Source organism: Physeter macrocephalus, chromosome 4, assembly GCF_002837175.3.
Source record: "Physeter macrocephalus isolate SW-GA chromosome 4, ASM283717v5, whole genome shotgun sequence".
Classification (NCBI taxonomy): domain Eukaryota; kingdom Metazoa; phylum Chordata; class Mammalia; order Artiodactyla; family Physeteridae; genus Physeter; species Physeter macrocephalus.
In genome coordinates, this window is record NC_041217.1 from 46471171 (window position 1) to 46490092 (window position 18922).

Consider the following 18922-nt stretch of genomic DNA (forward strand, 5'->3'; position numbering starts at 1 on the left):
TGACAGGGCTTCCCTGGTGGCGCAGTGGTTGAGAGTCCGCCTGCTGATGCAGGGGACATGGGTTCATGCCCCGGTCTGGGAAGATCCCACATGCCGCGGAGCGGCTATCCCCGTGAGCCATGGCCGCTGAGCCTGCGTGTCCGGAGCCTGTGCTCCGCAACGGGAGAGGCCACAACAGTGAGAGGCCCGCGTACCGAAAAAAAAAAAAAAAAAATTATATTTGACAAATATCAGCATCCCCAAGTCAGAGATGAAGACAGTAAAAATCAAAATAATCATACAATTAATTAAAGAAAAGGAGAAGCCAGAGTCTATTCTACTCAAGCCTGTAGTTTACTTTCCACAGAAAAGCTACATGTTTCAACATAATAATGGGTAATTCATCAATAAATTACAACTTTCTTATCTCTGAGAGAAACAATGACCTGATTACTCATAATTTCCTCTTATGGTATTTCCTTCCTCTCAAGGTCTGATGTTACCAGTATATTAAAAAAAGTTTTAATCTCAGTGATGAGCAAATATATATCTGATTATGTATCAGAGCTACTCAAGTCCTAATCAATGCCACAGCATTCAAAACAGCTGTCTTTATGACAGGACATTCCAGTAAACTCATCTGTGATTTTACAACTCAGGTGATTATATTTATGGTACCACTAGAACATACTGTTAGATGTATCATTTACCTGAGAACTGCCACTGAAACCTGGAGGTTGGCTGTATTCTGTGGAATCAATAATACTACTGCAAAATGAAGAAAGAAAAATGTGATTTCAGTTTTTACATTCTCTTAGCAACAGAAAAAGTAAATCTAAAATATATCATATATAAATACAATATTTCTAATTTCTAAGCAAAGAAAATATTTATTACCAATAATTTAATTAGACATCAAATAAATACATATCCCATAAACAAAAAATTAGTAAATGTTTAAACAATTTACCCCTTCATCCCACCACCTTAAATATACCCACCTTGAAAGAATGTCAGTAGGGAATAATCATAAGATAGGTGTATATATAGAAGTATTTCCTACAATTTCATTTTCAGATAGGTTAATAAGTTGTTTGAACTCTAAGGAAAAGAGGACTTAGAATATTGGGAAAAGAGCAAAAGCATGCAGTCAAAAGCTATGGTTAAGAGATCCTGTTATGACACTAGAGCTAGTGCCCTTGGACAAATACCTTATAATAACTGTTTCCTTATCTGCAAAGTGAGATGAGTGGAGACTAGCTATCTCTAGCTATATCTAGAGTCCCTTCAAGCTCCAAAATGTTATGATAATCACCTCATGTGAAAGAAAACGATCAAAGGAATGGAAGAAATGGTAAAATACCAGTAATCTTTCTTTCGTAACCCAAAATCTATATTCTAATTACCTCTGCCCTAGTGGAACATAATCTACTTTCTCATTGGTTCTTTCTATTTGATTATATTCTCTGTGCATTTTCCTACCTAACCCTAGAAAAACCTCTAGATGTCCCAGACTAGCGTTGCTTCCTAAGAGTATTATCTTACCACATCTATCTTATCACGTCACTCATATCTCCCTCCCTTCTTTCAATAAATTAGCCTATGAAGACTATTAACACCTGAAAATGATATAACTTCTACATCAACCATGACAGATCAACAGTTTTTTACATTTTAAAAAATTCTTCCCTATTTCTACTATAGAAATGTTTATATTTTTGTCTACCCTAATGAAATTTAAGCAATTAAGTGTACTAATTTCAGTGTGTCTCTTTACATAAATATACAAAATCATTATTCACTTTAGTACTCAAATAATCACAAAGATTATAATATGAGAGGCACTCTTGAGAGTACAGAGTGGGTTTGAATTTCACCTGTTAGCAGCTAAATGACTCTGGGCAAGTTATTTATCTTATTTGGCCTCTAGCTTCTCCATCTGCTAAATGAGTAAGATACTTCAGAGAGGTATAAGATTTAATTAAGTGGGTTAATTTCTCAGTACGATGCCAAAAAACGGTAGATGTTCAATAAATTTTACCCTCTATTAATAAAATTCGTCAATAACATACAACCTTACGCTTTCAAAAATATAATAAATGAGATGCAATTGTCTTCACAGTAGTCTTTTTTTATAAAGCAATACATAATAATAGATATTCACTGTGTTCTTAACCATTCCTATAGTAAGACTTATGTAAGAAAGACCCTTCAAAGACACTTATACTACAAATTAAAGAATTAACACAATCTTGTAATGAATTTCTTTTGCTGAAATATAACCAATGCTCACTTTCCTTGCACAGAGTCATGAACTGATATGACAGGATCACATGCTATTTTCAGTATACTGTAACCAGGGACTAACAGGGCTAAAAATGAGGAAATGCCATGCATTCAAAAATCTGTGTTCCTCGGTCAGAATGGCCATCATCAAAAAATCTACAAACAATAAAGGCTGGAGAGGATGTGGAGAAAAGGGAACCCTCTTGCACTGTTGGTGGAAATGTAAATTGATACAGTCACTATGGAGAACAGTATGGAGGTTTCTTAAAAAACTAAAAATAGAACTACCATAAGACCCAGCAATCCCACCACTGGGCATATACCCTGAGAAAACCATAATTCAAAAAGAGACGTGTACCGCAATGTTCATTGCAGCATTATTTACTATAGCCAGGACATGGAAGCAACCTAAGTGTCCATCGACAGATGAATGGATAAAGAAGATGTGGCACATATATACAATGTGGCAATAGATGTGGCAATGTGGCAAAGATGTGGCAATATATACAATATTACCCAAGAAATGAAATTCAGGGGCTTCCCTGGTGGCGCAGTGGTTGCGCGTCCGCCTGCCGATGCAGGGGAACCGGGTTCGCGCTTTGTGACCACCTAGAGGGGTGGGATAGGGCGGGTGGGAGGGAGATGCAAGAGGGAGGGGATATGAGGATGTATGTATGCATATGGCTGATTCACTTTGTTATAGAGCAGAAACTAACACAACATTGTAAAGCAATTATACTCCAATAAAGATGTTAAAAAAAAAATCTGTGTTCCTTCCACTAATGAAACCCAATTCCCTATTATCTGTATAAATATTAATAAAATGATGAAGCTGCACATTTAGAGGTTGATAGAACAGAACTATTTCTAGATATAATTATTTTATGGTGTTGTAATTCAGACTTCTTTGACTGCAGGCTGGAACAATGATATTGATATATCAGTGTATATAGTGAGATAACATTACATTTCAAATACATGTTTAAAAATAGTACTCATCAGATTGTTGAAGGTATTGAAATTACAGGTTTAAAATGGTATCTTATTAATAACTGCAGAGTTTGAAATTTATTTTATTTCAGATCTTAATCTTATTCACTAAGAAAATTTATTAATGCATACACAACTGCAACAGAAGCAATCTGAAAAAATAAATCCCTTTAATTCTGCTTTTTAAAATGTGTGTGTGTGTGTGTGTGTGTGTGTGTGTGTGTATGTGTGTGTGTGTGTATGTGTTTCTATGTCTGTATAAAGTAACATGATTAGAAGAGAATATTAGAAAGCACTGCCTGGGCTGGGTTCTCTTGATTCTGGTGCTATTCTACTTCTTTATCTCTGAGTTAGCCACAATCCACAGATGGTAATGACAACAGCAGTATTAATAGCTATCATTTATTGAGCATTTACCATGCTCTAGGCACTGACCTAAGTAATTTAAGCTTCATAACTCAGGTAGACACTATTATCATTCCCATTTCTCAAGTGAGGAAACTCAGCCACTGACAGATTATACATTTGGCCCAAGTTAACAAAGTTAGCCAATAGCAGAGTTAGGATTCAAAGCCATGCAGTCAGGTTCTAGAGTCTACACTGAACCACCTGCTATGCTCCCTAGGCACATCATATTCTACAACTGAAGAGTGAGGAAATCCTGGATTAGCCCAACCCACTTCATAGACATAATTTAAGGAGAAAAGTGAAAAAAACAGCAACCTATAAATATGAGAGTCATCAATTATTTCAAATAAATGTCAAATAAATAACTTGAAATTATTTCAAATAAGTTATAAAAATAAAGCCACCAAAAAATGGCAAGGGCAAGAAGAAAATTTCAAGATAGTAACTAAAACTGAGTTAGGAATAAAATACACTTTACTCATGATGGGGAAAATAAGATGATAAAAAAATTCTTAATGTTCTTGCTGGTGACAACGAGGAGCTCAGCTAAAAGCATATGAAAACTATACAGCTGTTAAACCAAGTTACAAGGGAAATTCACAGTTATGCAAGTAGATGTCACAAAACTACTTACTGTCACTTAAACTATTTGCTTCCAAAAGCAAAGATATACTTTGTAATTAAAAGATGGACTTTTACAAATGAACTTATATACAAAACAGAAACAGACTCACAGACATAGAAAACAAATTTATGGTTACCAAAGGGGAAATGGGGGGGAGGAATTAATTAGGAGTTTTGGATTAACAGATATACATCACTATACATAAAATAGATAATCAACAAGGACTGACTGTACAGCACAGGGAACTATACTATTTTGTAATGACCTATAAGGGAAAAGAATCTGAAAAAGAATATATAATGTATATGTATTTATGTGTGTATATATATGTATTTATGTGTGTATTTGTGTATATATGTATATGTGTGTATTATGAGTATATATGTGTGCATGTGTATATATATATATATATAAAACTGAATCACTTTGCAGTACACCTGAAAGTAACACAACATTGCAAATCAACTATCTTTCAATTAAAAATAAAGAAATTAAAAATGTTTAAATAAATAATAAAAAAAGACTGTTAAGTCAATTTCACATATAAGCTATATCTATAAATGAATAGGAAGCTAAGAGAAAACAGTGTTTCCCTCTTGGTAAAAATAGTGGGTAACTAGTTTTAGACTGGGCTTTTACTTGAAAAAGGATAATTCACATTCATATATCAATAGGCACAAAATTAATTAAATTATAGAGGATTTTAATATGTGAGCAAAATAAAATGTATTGAGATAGTTTAAGGGTGAACATAAAGAAAATGAAACTATGAGGTTTATAAATAAATAATGGAATTGAATAAACAAACAAACAAACAAAAATCTGTGTACACACATGAAATTAGACTAACTGCTGTCACTGATTTGTTTTTCCATTAGTATAAACTTAAGACAGAATAAACTCTACATTCAATAAACAATATGGGGCTACTGCCAAACCCCATTTCCAGTATTCTACATAAAATTACTGAACCAGTTTCCCCAAACTGAGCAATGTGAGAAACGTGCAACATGAAAATAATCTGACTTATAAATTTTAATAATGACTAATTAAAACCAAATATGATTTTAATTTTTTTTAAATAGTAAAGTTTGTCACTATTTTATTCCCTTTCTACCAAGGCAGTAATCCCCGGTATTATAAATAGGTGAAAGCTAAATCACTTGCTCTCCTCAAAATAATGCTTTTCTGTCACTTACTTAACATAGAAGCATTGAATTTCAAATCAATGGTAAATGCCACTTACTAAACAACCAAAATTTTCATGGCCCCAGTTTTGCAGACACCTCAGGAGATACTAGAAATCACTCTTCAGTTTTGATTTTTCCTTTCTAATTCCACATACCCATTAACATTTGACACAACTATTCAAACAAATCATACAAAATCAACATGACTCATCTATTGAGTGCTACCATCTACTGAGTGCTTCTTATGTGTCAGGTATTATTCTCTCATTTCTTTAAATGGATTACCACATTTTATCAGTCAAGACAGGTATTATTATCCTCATTTTAATAATGAGAAAACTGAGGTGTACAGAAGTTAATAATAAACTTGCCTAAGGTCAAACTGCTAATAAGGTGTGGAATTGAAATTTGAACCCAGGCAGTATAATTCCAGATTCCTTATGTAAGACTGCCAAAGTGATATATGTTTTCTCTTCTTGAAGAATCACTGTCCTGCCATTTTTGAACTTTAAGTTTCTATTGATCTTCTTTTTGATGTTTTATTATTAACTCGATGATCTCTAAAACCGTTTTACCTCCCAAGGTTTTACAGGCTCCAGAGTAAGGATGTCTGCTTTAGAATACTGATTATGCTACTAACTATGTGATACTGGGCAAATTGCTTCATCTCCATGACTCAATTACCTCATTTGTAAAATGAAAAGGACACACGGCATTTATTCTGAGGGTTATATAATACATGTAAATTACAAAACAGTACCTAATACACACACGTATGTTACTCTGACAGCTACGACTTTTGCAAATGCAGTTCTCTACGACAGTAATAATTTCCTGATTTTGATGCAAAATTCAATTGAAAATTAACATGAAATCTTTTCTTCTACAGTGTCTCGGACTCATTAGAATAGACAGTACTACTACTCATCTTGTGGTATTTGTTAGAATATCAACAAGATAGTACAACACATTTTATACAACAGATTTTACACAAATGAACATCGGTGATTTCAATGGCCTTTTCAGCAATATACTGTTTGACTTTAAAAATATTGGGCTTGGGACTTTCCTGGTGGTCCAGTGGTTAAGAATCCATGCTCCCAATGCAGGGGACCCAGGTTCAATCCCTGGTCAGGCAACTAGATCCTGAATGATGCAACTAAGAGCCTGCATGTCACAACTTAAAATCTCGCATGCCCTAACGAAGATCCTGCAACTGAGATCCAAAGCAGACAAATAAATAAATAAATAAATTTTAAAATAATAATAAATAAATAATAAAATAAAAATTTAAAAAATAAAAATATTCGGCTCAAAAAACTTAAATAAAATCATATGATCATCTCAATAGATGCAGAGAAAGCTTTTGACAAAATTCAACACCCATTTATGATAAAAACCCTCCAGAAAGTAGGCACAGAGGGAACTTACCTCAACATATTAAAGGCCATATATGACAAACCCACAGCCAACATCGTCCTCAATGGTGAAAACCTGAAACCATTTCCACTAAGACCAGGAACAAGACAAGGCTGCCCACTCTCACCACTATTATTCAACATAGTTTTGGAAGTTTTAGCCACAGCAATCAGAGAAGAAAAAGAAATAAAAGGAATCCAAATAGGAAAAGAAGAAGTAAAGCTGTCAGTTTGCAAATGACATGACATTATACATAGAGAATCCTAAAGACGTTACTAGAAAACTACTAGAGCTAATCAATGAATCTGGTAAAGTAGCAGGATACAAAATTAATGCACAGAAATTAGTCACTATATGAAGTTCATTGTATACATCAAGTTCTGTCTTTAAAATTTCTTTTCCCCAAGATTAATCAGTGTGGTGATTTTTAATTTCAGACTTAAAAATTGTGCTTTAGAGCAGACAAAAAAACACCCCCTTAAACATTCACAGCCACTGGTTTATTTTAAAATACAATAGCCGTGGCTAGAACTTCCAAAACTATGTTGAATAGCTCAGCTATGTTGAATAAGAGCGGCGGGAAACACAAAAGACCCCAAATAGAGCAATCTTGAGAAAGATAAACAGAGCTGGAGAAAACAGGCTCCCCAACTTCAAACCATACTACAAAGCTACAGTAATCAAGACAGTATGGTACTGTCACAAAAACAGAAATATAGATCAATGCAACAGGATAGAAAGCCCAGAGATAAACCCACGCACATATGGTCACCTTATCTTTGATAAAGGAGGCAAGAATATACAATGGAGAAAAGACAGCCTCTTCAATAAGTGATGCTGGGAAAACTGGACAGCTACATGTAAAAGAATGAAATTAGAACACTCCCTAACACCATACACAAAAATAAACTCCAAATGGATTAAGACCTAAATGTAGGGCCATACACTATCAAACTCTCAGAGGAAAACATAGGCAGAACACTCTATGACATAAATCACAGCAAGATCCTCTTTGACCCACCTCCTAGAGAAATGGAAATAAAAACAAAATTAAACAAATGGGACCTAATGAAACTTAAAAGCTTTTGTACAGCAAAGGAAACCATAAACAAGACAAAAAGACAACCCTCAGAATGGGCGAAAGTATCTGCAAATGAAGCAACTGACAAAGGATTAATCTCCAAAATTTACAAGCAGCTCATGCAGCTCAATATCAAAATATCAAACAAACCAATCCAAAAATGGGCAGAAGATGTAAACAGATATTTCTCCAAAGAAGATATACAGATTGCCAACAAACACGTGAAAGAATGCTCAATATCATTAATCATTAGAGAAATGCAAATCACAACTACAATGAGCGGCTTCCCGGGCTCATGCAGCTCAATATCAAAATATCAAACAAACCAATCCAAAAATGGGCAGAAGATGTAAACAGATATTTCTCCAAAGAAGATATACAGATTGCCAACAAACACGTGAAAGAATGCTCAATATCACTAATCATTAGAGAAATGCAAATCACAACTACAATGAGCGGCTTCCCTGGTGGTGCAGTGGTTGAGAGTCCACCTGCCAATGCAGGGGACATGGGTTCGTGCCCTGGTCCAGGAAGATCCCACATGCCGTGGAACGGCTGGGCCCGTGAGCCATGGCCGCTGAGCCTGCGCGTCCGGAGCCTGTGCTCCGCAACGGGAGAGGCCGCGACAGTGAGAGGCCCACGTAACACACACACACACAAAAAAAAACCTACAATGAGATATCATCTCACACTGGTCAGAATGGCCATCATGAAAAAATTCTACAAACAATAATTGCTGGAGAGGGTGAGGAGCAAAGGGAACCCTCTTGCACTGTTGGCGGGAATGTAAATTGATACAGCCACTATAGAGAAGAGTATGGAGGTTCTTTAAAAAGCTAAAAATAGAACTACCATACGACCCAGCAATCCCACTACTGGGCATATACCCTGAGAAAACCATAACTCAAAAAGAATCATATACCACAATGTTCACTGCAGCTCTATTTACAATAGCCAGGACATGGAAGCAACCTAAGTGTCCACTGACAGATGAATGGATAAAGAAGATGTGGCACATATATACAATGGAATATTACTCAGCCATAAAAAGAAACGAATCTGAGTTATTTGTAGTGAGGTGGATGGACCTAGAGTCTCTCATACAGAGTGAAGTAAGTCACAAAGAGAAAACCAAATACCGTATGCTAACACATATATATGGAATGTAGCAAAAAAAAAAAAATGGTCATGAAGAAGCTAGGGGCAAGATGGGAATAAAGACACAGACCTACTAGAAAATGGACTTGAGGATATGGGAAGGGGGAAGGGTAAGCTGGGACAAAGTGAGAGAGTGGCATGGACACATATACACTACCAAATGTAAAATAGATAGCTAGTGGGAAGCAGCCCCATAGCACAGGGAGATCACCTCGGTGCTTTGTGACCACCTGGAGAGGTGGGATAGGGAGGGTGGAGGGAGGGAGACGCAAGAGGGAAGAGATATGGGGATATATGTATATGTATAACTGATTCACTCTGTTATAAAGCAGAAACTAACACATCATTTTAAAGCAATTATACTCCAATAAAGATGTTAAACAACAACAAAAAAAAGATTACATAAAACTTCAATTCCTAAAACCCAAAACTATGAAAATCAAACACTTTTTGTAACTTTTTGAAGTGAAAACCTGACCTGAACAGATTTTGATACCGTTTGTCTCACTGACTGCTAACATGCATGCATCAATGCTGAAATATTAATGTGCTTGATTATATGCAACTGTGTTTTACTCCTCCTCCAGTATATGTAATATATGGCATATGTACTGTGTTACCTTTCTAAACTGGGGAGGGAAGGGTATGGGGGCACAGACATAACACTACATAATGAAACACATCTGACTCCAAAGGTTTCCCGAAAAGGTTATGAAAACCTACATATCATACAAGCTTTGGATTTACTTTGGGAATGTCAGGGTAGTTCAATAATAAAAATATTGGGCTCCAGAGTACATATCTATGATCTTTAGGAAAAAAAGATTCAATTTATTCTTCAAAGAACAGAAGTTATCAGAGTATTTCAAATATCCAGGAAAAACTTCCCCCAACACCCTTTGTCTCCTTTTAATGGTAGATGGTTAGAAAGGGTTGTAGATACACAGTACATAGGAGGACTGTATGAACCTAATATTATGCTGTCTTTTAAAAGGTCTGTAATTCCATAATATTACTAAAGTTTAAAAAGAAAAGCAAAAGGGCAATTCATTTTAAAGTTTTCATTTTAAAGTTTTCATTATAAGAGCTTCCTCAGGGAGAAACTTACTGCTGGCAGATATGAAAAGCAAATGTGATGGAAAATTTCTGAAAGATGGAACAGGTCTGAATCTACTGCTTACTGCCTTTGGAAGTAAATAATTTGCTTGGTAGAATTTCAAAAACAGAATAATAAGCTCAAAAGAAAAAGACTGACAAAACTCATCTGTCTCCAACAAAGCTAATAAAAGTCCCAGTTTGTTAGGCTAAGTGCTGCATTTGACTCCGTTATATTCTAACCACTTATCAATGAGTGGGAATAGTTATAATAGTTACAATTTAGTTATAATTCACAGAGGAGAAATTTTTAATTATCAGATGACGTAACTGCCACAAATCTTAGTGTTACAAAACCTAGGTCTCTGAAATTATCTCAGAAAAAGGTTTTAAAAACAAAGAAAGTAGAAGAAGCATTCCAAAAACAGAAACAAAAGATTCAAAGGTAGAGGATCTGAATGGGAAAAATATACTGGAACTTGAGTAGGGCAGAGACAGTAAACAGCAGAAATAGAAAATGGTGACAGCACATGAAATTTTATGCTTGCATTCGATTATCCTTACATCTAAGCTAGGGTTACAATGTATAGCTTTGGTTTTCCCAGCCTCTCCCATCCCTGACCTCCCAGAATCAAGGTACACCTATAATAAGCAAAGGGGTGAAAAGTTTCCTACATGACTCTAACCTGAAAGTGCAAAAGGCCATAAGCAAGAGGGTCTAATCACAGTAATATGAATGGAATCAAGAGGGAATGGTTGGTAAATACCAATAATTTGCTTCCTTCCAAGAAACTTAATTTTAACTGTTTTGGCTCTCTCAAGCCCAGGAACATAACTCAAGGCATTTTTAAGACATTACAGAAGGATATGTAACTTTACAAAGTAGAGAGTAAAATAAATATAAAATTTTACCCTATCTTCCCCAAAGATGAAATAAACTTAAGGTAGTTATAAAACTTCAGTGTTGAATGTCAGAGCTTTCTTTTATGAAAAAGAAAATAAGTATACCTTACTTAGAGATTTTTAAAACATGTCAGTAATACAGACATATTCACTGCCCGCTAAACCAGTATTTACATATTTTTAAAGTATGATCCTCCAGGCCTAGATGTGAATCTCAGGAACTCACCTCAGGCCTAATGATCAGATTTTGGGGGTGGGGTTCAAAAATCTGCGTGTCAAACAAGAGGTTTGGTTGATACTCAAGCACATGGAAATCTGTCCTGTTCACACCTCAGATTTCAGAATTAGAAAGGACTGGTAGTATCTTCACCAAGCAGTGACAATTACAGTTTATAACAAGAACCCAAAGATGTTTTTCAAAAATCCTGAAATACCTACTCATCAAACATAATTACTAAAGTTTTAAAGTTAAATGTATTTTGATTATTTTTATTACTGGAATCAAAATGTCTATTTACACCATATTTTAAGCAGAATAATTAATTTGACAGCATAACTTATTTTCTGTCCTTTATATAACCATGTGAGCAGAGTCCTAGGGTCTATCATATTCACAAATGTATCTCCAGTGCCTAAAACTGTTTTATACATGCCTGATACACCTCCAAAAACTGGCTGAGTGACTGAAGAATTCTTCAAATATTCTAAATAAAGGAAACTGAACTATTTCAAAAAACTTTTTCATTACTTGCTGCAATTCTATTACCTATCAAATTAATAAGAAACTACAGATGTATGAAGAGTACCCTTTACATTATTGCCAAGGAAATCTGTTTTCTGTGTTTGTGTTTCTTTGTGTTTGTTCAAGTTGAAAATTCCGTAAGATTCTTCAGTATCCTCCATCGCCTATGGCACCAAATTCAACGCCTCTGCATGGTATAGGATCAGAGTTAAGGCAAGTAATCCTCAGTACTCGCAACAATAAATGCAAGTGTAGCAGAGATTTCTTAAGATCTGTTCATAATCATCTAACCTTGGAAATACAAGTCCCCTATATACGAACCTTCAAGTTGCAAACTTTCAAAGATGCAAACATGTGTTCGCATGTCCAATCACATAAGTTAGTTCACGTATCTGGTGTACACTGTCACACGCATGCCCCCTCTATAAGTGGTTGTGCTTTTGTGTACTTTACTGTACAGTACTTTATAGAGTACAGTAGTACAGTATCTTTATTTCAAGCCCAGGATGTCCAGAAGCAATGGTAAAAGCAGTGGTGATGTAGCTGGTACTGCTAAGAATCACCAAGAGAGACAAGAGGAAGAAGAAGTAACTGAAGAACCGAAGAGATTCACGATACAGGAAATGGCAAAGGGATTTTCTTTGAGGAGGCACTGTTAGTTTTTGAGGCATAGGACCTGAATGTAGAACGGTACACAAAGGTTGCAGCTACCATTCAGAATGCAATCCAGTGCTACCGTGTCATCTATGACAAGAAAAAAAGAGCTACTACACAGACATCACTGGATTGTTTTTTCAAGAGTAGATAGAAATGAATCCAGCAAGGAACCAGAACCTGTGCCATCAAACTCAGGAGTGAGCAGCTTGCCCTCCGACTCCTATTGCTGATGATCCTTCAGCTCCACAATCTCCCCCACCTCTTCTCTCTCCTCCAGTCAGTAACTCTTCTTGCCTTTTCCCTCGATGCCAGCCCCCATATGCCAGGTGTTGTACTGTACTACTGTACTTTTCAAGGTACTATACTATAAGATGAAAAATGTTTTCTTTGTTTTTTATGTATTATTTGTGTGAAAAGTATTATAAACCTATTACAGTACAGTACCATGTAGCCGATTGTGTTAGTTGGGTACCTAGGCTAACTTTGTTGGACTTACGAACAAACTGGACTTACGAATCCTCTCTAGGAACGAAACTCGTTCGTATGTAGGAGACTTACTGTATGGAAAATAGTGTCAGGCTGTGTATGAAGAATTTCCTATATCGTATAATTCCCCTCCTGGATAAACGGAAATAAATGTTATATTAAAAACTCTTTAGGTTTATGTAGAAGATTTGTTTAAAATATATAATAAAGTAGGGACAAATCTGTAAGGATTAGAGTTAGACCTGACCATAAGAACATTTCAGTTCCTACGTTTTAAAAACAGTTATCTTAGGAAATTCCCTGGCGGTCCAGTGGTTAGGACTCCGCGTTTTCACTGCCAAGGGCCAGGGTTCGGTCCCTGGTTGGGAAACTAAGATCCCACAAGCCACGCAGTGTGGCCAAAAAATAAATAAATAAAAGAATAAATAAATAAATAAATAAAAATTAAAATAAAATTTAAAAAGATATCTTCCCAAGTAAAACAAAGCAGTTAAACCAATAAGTTTAAAAGTACCAAAAAGTACCAAAAACTTAAGCATTAATATGTGAAGAAGAAGCCATTAACACTGCTCTGGTCAGTGATCATAATCCAACCAAAGACCCAATATGCAATAACAGAGAAGATGGGTCCATTTTCATCCACTATACCAAAGAGCCATCCCTAACCACCACCCACTCTCTCCCCATCACACACTTTTTTTTTTAATGACTTGGGGGAGGGGGCATGTCACAGGGGTAAGTATAACTGCATAGAGTTGTGTGAGTGAGTTAAAGAGGAATTTCTTAACCTAGTCCAAGAGCCATAACACAATATCAAATTCCTTGAATTTTACTAGTTTATTCACTCAAATGATAAAATATACAAATTCACAAGGTACTAACTCACCATTATATATTTATATATATATATGTATATATATATTCTTTATAATAGTTAAATACTTCTAACATCCATAAAGTGACCCCTTGCTCTTTCCTTCATTTTGATTCATCTGGACCTTTGTCAAAAAAGACAGACACACAGGGACTTCCCTGGTGGTGCAGTGGTTAAGAATCCGCCTGCCAATGCAGAGGAGATGGGTTCGATCCCTGGTCCGGGAAGATCCCACATGCTGCGGAGCAATTAAGCCCGTGCACCACAACTACCGAGCCTGTGCTCTAGAGCCCAGGAGCCACAACCACTGAGCCCGTGCACCACAACAACAGAAGCCCACACGCCTAGAGCCTGTGCTCCACAACAAGAGAAGCCACTGCAGTGAGAAGCCTGGACACTGCAACGAAGAGTAGCCCCCGCTCGCCACAACTAGAGAAAGCCACGCGCAGCAAGGAAGACCCAACAAGCCACGCGCAGCAAGGAAGACCCAACGCAGCCATAAATTTATTTATTTATTTATTTATTAAAAAATGACAGACACACAAATGAAAGATTAAGTCTCAAAAATACCTGATAGAGTAGTTAAATATAATCAAAAGTGTCTTATATAAATGTCTTATCTATATATTTTATTTATAAATATCCCTGGTCTACACCACAGAAAACTTCAACAAGCAATTCACAATTTAAACTTATGTATGTGTCTTTTAAAAAATGAATTAAATTTATGATCAACAGCAAGTTTGCTATTGGTAAAAGCATTTTAAAGACTAGAGATTCTAGATTAATCTTATTTACTATTTGTGTTTACATTGTATTTATTTACTACTTCATCACAGGAAAACAAAAGTTATTTTGCAAATTTAACTCCAGTAACTATCTGTATCATATTAAAGAATATTCACCCCCAGGCAGATAGAGAAGCTTCAACTAATACATTATCTTTAAACCAAGTTCTTTGAAGTTCTAAAAACACAGACGTTAGTGACTAATAACTGACAATTCTGAAAGACTTACTTGATTTAAAGACAAAGAATAAAGCAATTATGAGAATTATTTCTGAGACAGAAATCACATCAATTAGATACATTTTAAAAATTACAAGCAAAGCTACCAGTAATAAATGACTTTGAATAAGATTTAAAATCTAAATTTTAGATTTTAGGTTTTTTCAGTCTAAGAATGTTTTAATCTAAACAAAAGCATCATTGTCATTGTCAAAAAGAAGATGTGACTAAAATGTTTCATACTCTCAGATAAAAAAAAAAAATTCCATTTGGCAACAGGTAAAAACGACTGTGCTTCCCTACCACTCTAATTTACTCATAATTTGACACATACAGCTATGCAACAATGAAGTATAAGCTACAGTTTATGCTCTGAATTGTGGAGACTTTCTTCCTCAGAATCTAAAGAATTAAAAAGACCCTGAAAGCAGCAATCTTTAGGTTTGAACTAATTCTAATATGAATTGCAATGGATGAAGGCTTAAAAGCATTTTTAAAAAATTTTTAACTGATTTTATCAAGGAAATAATCACACACTCACCCCCAACCTCACCCCAATGAAATCTGCCTAATAGTTTTTTTTTTGATTATATTAGTTTACTTATTAAGTGTACTAAAGCTCATGCTTCAGTTAAATTTTCACAAACTGCAAAAATTAAACTACAATCTAGGTTAAGTATACATTTATTCAAAAACCTATTTTAAGTCCTATTAAGTTTAAATGCTCATATAAAAATGTGGGAGTGTAAGAAAATCCCAATATTAATAGAATTATAGTACAGCACGGGAAATCCACACAAACTACTACACCTAGTACAGAGCAGGAACAAAATAAGTAGGAATTAAAAAAAAAAAAGGGTAGTTAATTCTATCTCCCACTTCCTCCCCTTCATTTTTTTAGGGAACTGGTGCATCAAAAAAGAATAGAGAGGGTCTTCCCTGGTGGCGCAGTGGTTAAGAATCCTCCTGCCAGTACAGGGGACATGGTTTCCAGCCCTGGTCTGGGAAGATCCCACATGCTGCAGAGCAACTAAGCCATGCGCCACAACTGCTGAGCCTGTGCTCTAGAGCCCGCGAGCCACAACTACTGAAGTCCGCGTGCTCGGAGCCCGTGCTCCAAAACAAGAGGGGCCACCGCAGTGAGAGGTCCGTGCACCGCAACTAAGAGTGGTCCCAGCTCGCCACGACTGGAGAGAGACCGCACACAGCAACGAAGACCCAATGCAGCCAAAAATAAATTTATTTAAAAAAAAAAAACAAAAAAAAAAGAGAGGAATCCAGGAGGAGTTTCTAGGCAAAACAGAATATAAGCAAAGGTACCTAACATCCTGCTTGGGGAGTTAAATTCAATTCTAAAGCACAAAAATAGTAGGCAGGGTACAGGGGATTATGGAAGGCCATGCAGAAGAGTTAGATCTAAACCAATTTACATGCAATGGAAAGTCACTGAACGATTTTAAGCAGGAAAGTAACATCAGATTTCTCACAATACACTGTAGAAGTATAATTAAAAGACCACTGCTCGACTCCATGAGATACTTGTGGTCTAAACAAGGCAGCAGGAAGAAAACTGACAGGATATGACAATTACAGCTAGTCATGGTATACAGAAAACAAACTGATGGGCCATGGAAGCAACCTAAGTGTCCACTGACAGATGAATGGATAAAGAAGATGTGGCACATATATACAATGGAATATTACTCAGCCATAAAAGGAAACGAAGTTGAGTTATTTGCAGTGAGGGTGGATGGACCCAGAGTCTGTCATACAGAGTGAAGTAAGTCAGAAAGAGAAAAACAAATACCATATGCTAACACACATATTTGGAATCTAAAAAAATAAAGAAAATGGTTCTGATGAACCTAAGGGCAGGACAGGAATAAAGATGCAGAGGTAGAGAATGGACTTGAGGACACGGGGAGGGGGAAGGGTAAGCTGGGATGAAGTGAAAGAGTAGCACTGACATATATACACTACCAAATGTAAAACAGATAGCTAGTGGGAAGCAGCTGCATAGCACAGGGAGATCAGCTCGGTGCTTTGTGACCACCTAGAGGGGTGGGATAGGCAGGGTGGGAGGGAGATGCAAAAGGGAGGAGATATGGGAATGTATGTATACATATAGCTGATTCACTTTGTTATACAGCAGAAACTAACACAACACTGTAAAGCAATCATACTCCAATAGATGTTAAAAAAAAAGAAAACAAACTGATGGGGGGTGGTAAGAGTTATCTGTCTTTTCTTTTTATTTTCATTAAATACATAAACCTGACCATAAACCCAAAATCTATCTAAGGCATTTAATTATCTTACTAAAAAGGTCCTCATTATAGAAAGAAAAAATAAAAAATAATCCTGAAAAAGTCTTTTTTTAAAGTAAACCAGTTAAAAGAGAGACCAAAACATTACAGTGAGAAATTTAAAAAAAAATCTGTCTGGCATTTAAATAATGAAGCTAATAATTATGAGGGAAAAACTGTAATTCAACTACATGCTATTTCTTAAAAATAAAAAAAAACTTAAATATTGATAGTATAACATAACATTCTTCCCATGTTTAATTTCACATCCAAGTATTAAGGGTCATTTCCCAAGAATATTTAAAGCCACATCATTTTCCCAAGTGTCTCTCTCAAACCTTGAGTGATAATCAAATTACTTGTTTCAAGAAAATATCAAAACACTCTTAAGAAAATATCATGTTTGTCCTTTTTCCCATCTTCAACTGTTAACCAGTCTCACCTCTGCCCAAATCTCATTTGACAATAGTGTTCCATACGATTTTAGCGATTCAACGAAGTTTTCATAGACATCATGAAATCCTCTATCTTTTATGAGATCAGCTATTTTACTTTACAATACAACCACTTCCCTTCTCTTCCACCAATAAAATCCTATAAAATCCAATAAAATTCCACCATTTCCTCTCTTCTGGACTCTTGCAATGTTCCTAACGTTCCTCCTAGCTTCCAATGGCAGGGGGTTGAGAGGGACACAGAATCTCTATCCTCTACATGGGAACCCCAGTAAATATTTTAAAATCTAAAACAGATCCTACTCAAAACTCCATGACTTTTTATTATCTCTTCACTTCACTTCCTTCATGTGTCAGCTCTCTAATACATCTAATTTCCTTCCTAGGGTACTACTTAAATGTTATGTGCTACTACTATATTATATTTTTGCTTATTTAGCATCTGCCCCAACCTCCATACACACACCCCCCCAAAAGGTAAGCTCCATAAAGGCAGGAAGTTTGCCAGCTAGATTCAACACTCCGAACAGTGCCCAGTGCATCAGAGGCATTAAATAAACAGAGCCAGTTAAATGAATATAATACTATATTGTCAAGAAGTTATTAAAAGTCATCAATAAGATTAACAAAGACCTGGACACACAGATAGAAAGAAACACTACTGTTAAAGGCTATGACAGAGAGTCATATGACGATGAGAACTATCAGTTTACTAGAGAAGATTTTGTGATATGACAACTTTTACTTGCCTGCATGCACTCACATAATAAATATTCCACTGACAAAGATTCCATGTATATCAGGAAGTGAATGTTAAGCTTAAAGATAATATCCCACAGCTGAGTCATTCCCAAGTGTTTTAAAGAAAATAAAATATAGACAAAAACAAGCTGAATTACACAGGTAAAGTGACCCCAGAATCACCTAGTACTCACGAGGATTCTCCATAAAATGGTTAATGAAAAATATCAAACATCCCAGGAATGTTCTTTAACTGAATATCCCTTGTGCCCCTTCCCCACATATTGTCCCAAACTAGATCTAAAATAGCTTTCCTGAACTGACACTGACTCTGAAGGTTAGTGTAATCTCTTGTACTGTCATTGGACTGCCTGATAATCCATGTGTTATCCTAAAACTATCTGTCTGAAAAGCTTACATTAGACCACTATCCTAAATGGATTAGCAAGTTAAAAACATGTAAAACTGCTCTTGCTCTGAACACAACAAAAAAGTTCAAATTCAAATTTTAGGTAGTAGA

General features: G+C 35.8%; 1 protein-coding gene across 2 annotated transcripts in view; it reads right to left on the minus strand.

Moving 5' to 3' along the window:
* The window catches only part of COP1 (COP1 E3 ubiquitin ligase), a 293722-nt gene that overhangs the window by 186429 nt on the left and 88371 nt on the right, over positions 1-18922 (minus strand). The window contains exon 9 of one of the 2 annotated variants that reach the window (XM_007117809.4): positions 690-747. The exons of the other annotated variant lie outside the window; for it this stretch is intronic. Coding sequence (XP_007117871.2) covers positions 690-747 — 58 coding nt within the window. The remainder of the gene's footprint in view (positions 1-689; positions 748-18922) is intronic. 2 annotated transcript variants of the gene reach the window in all.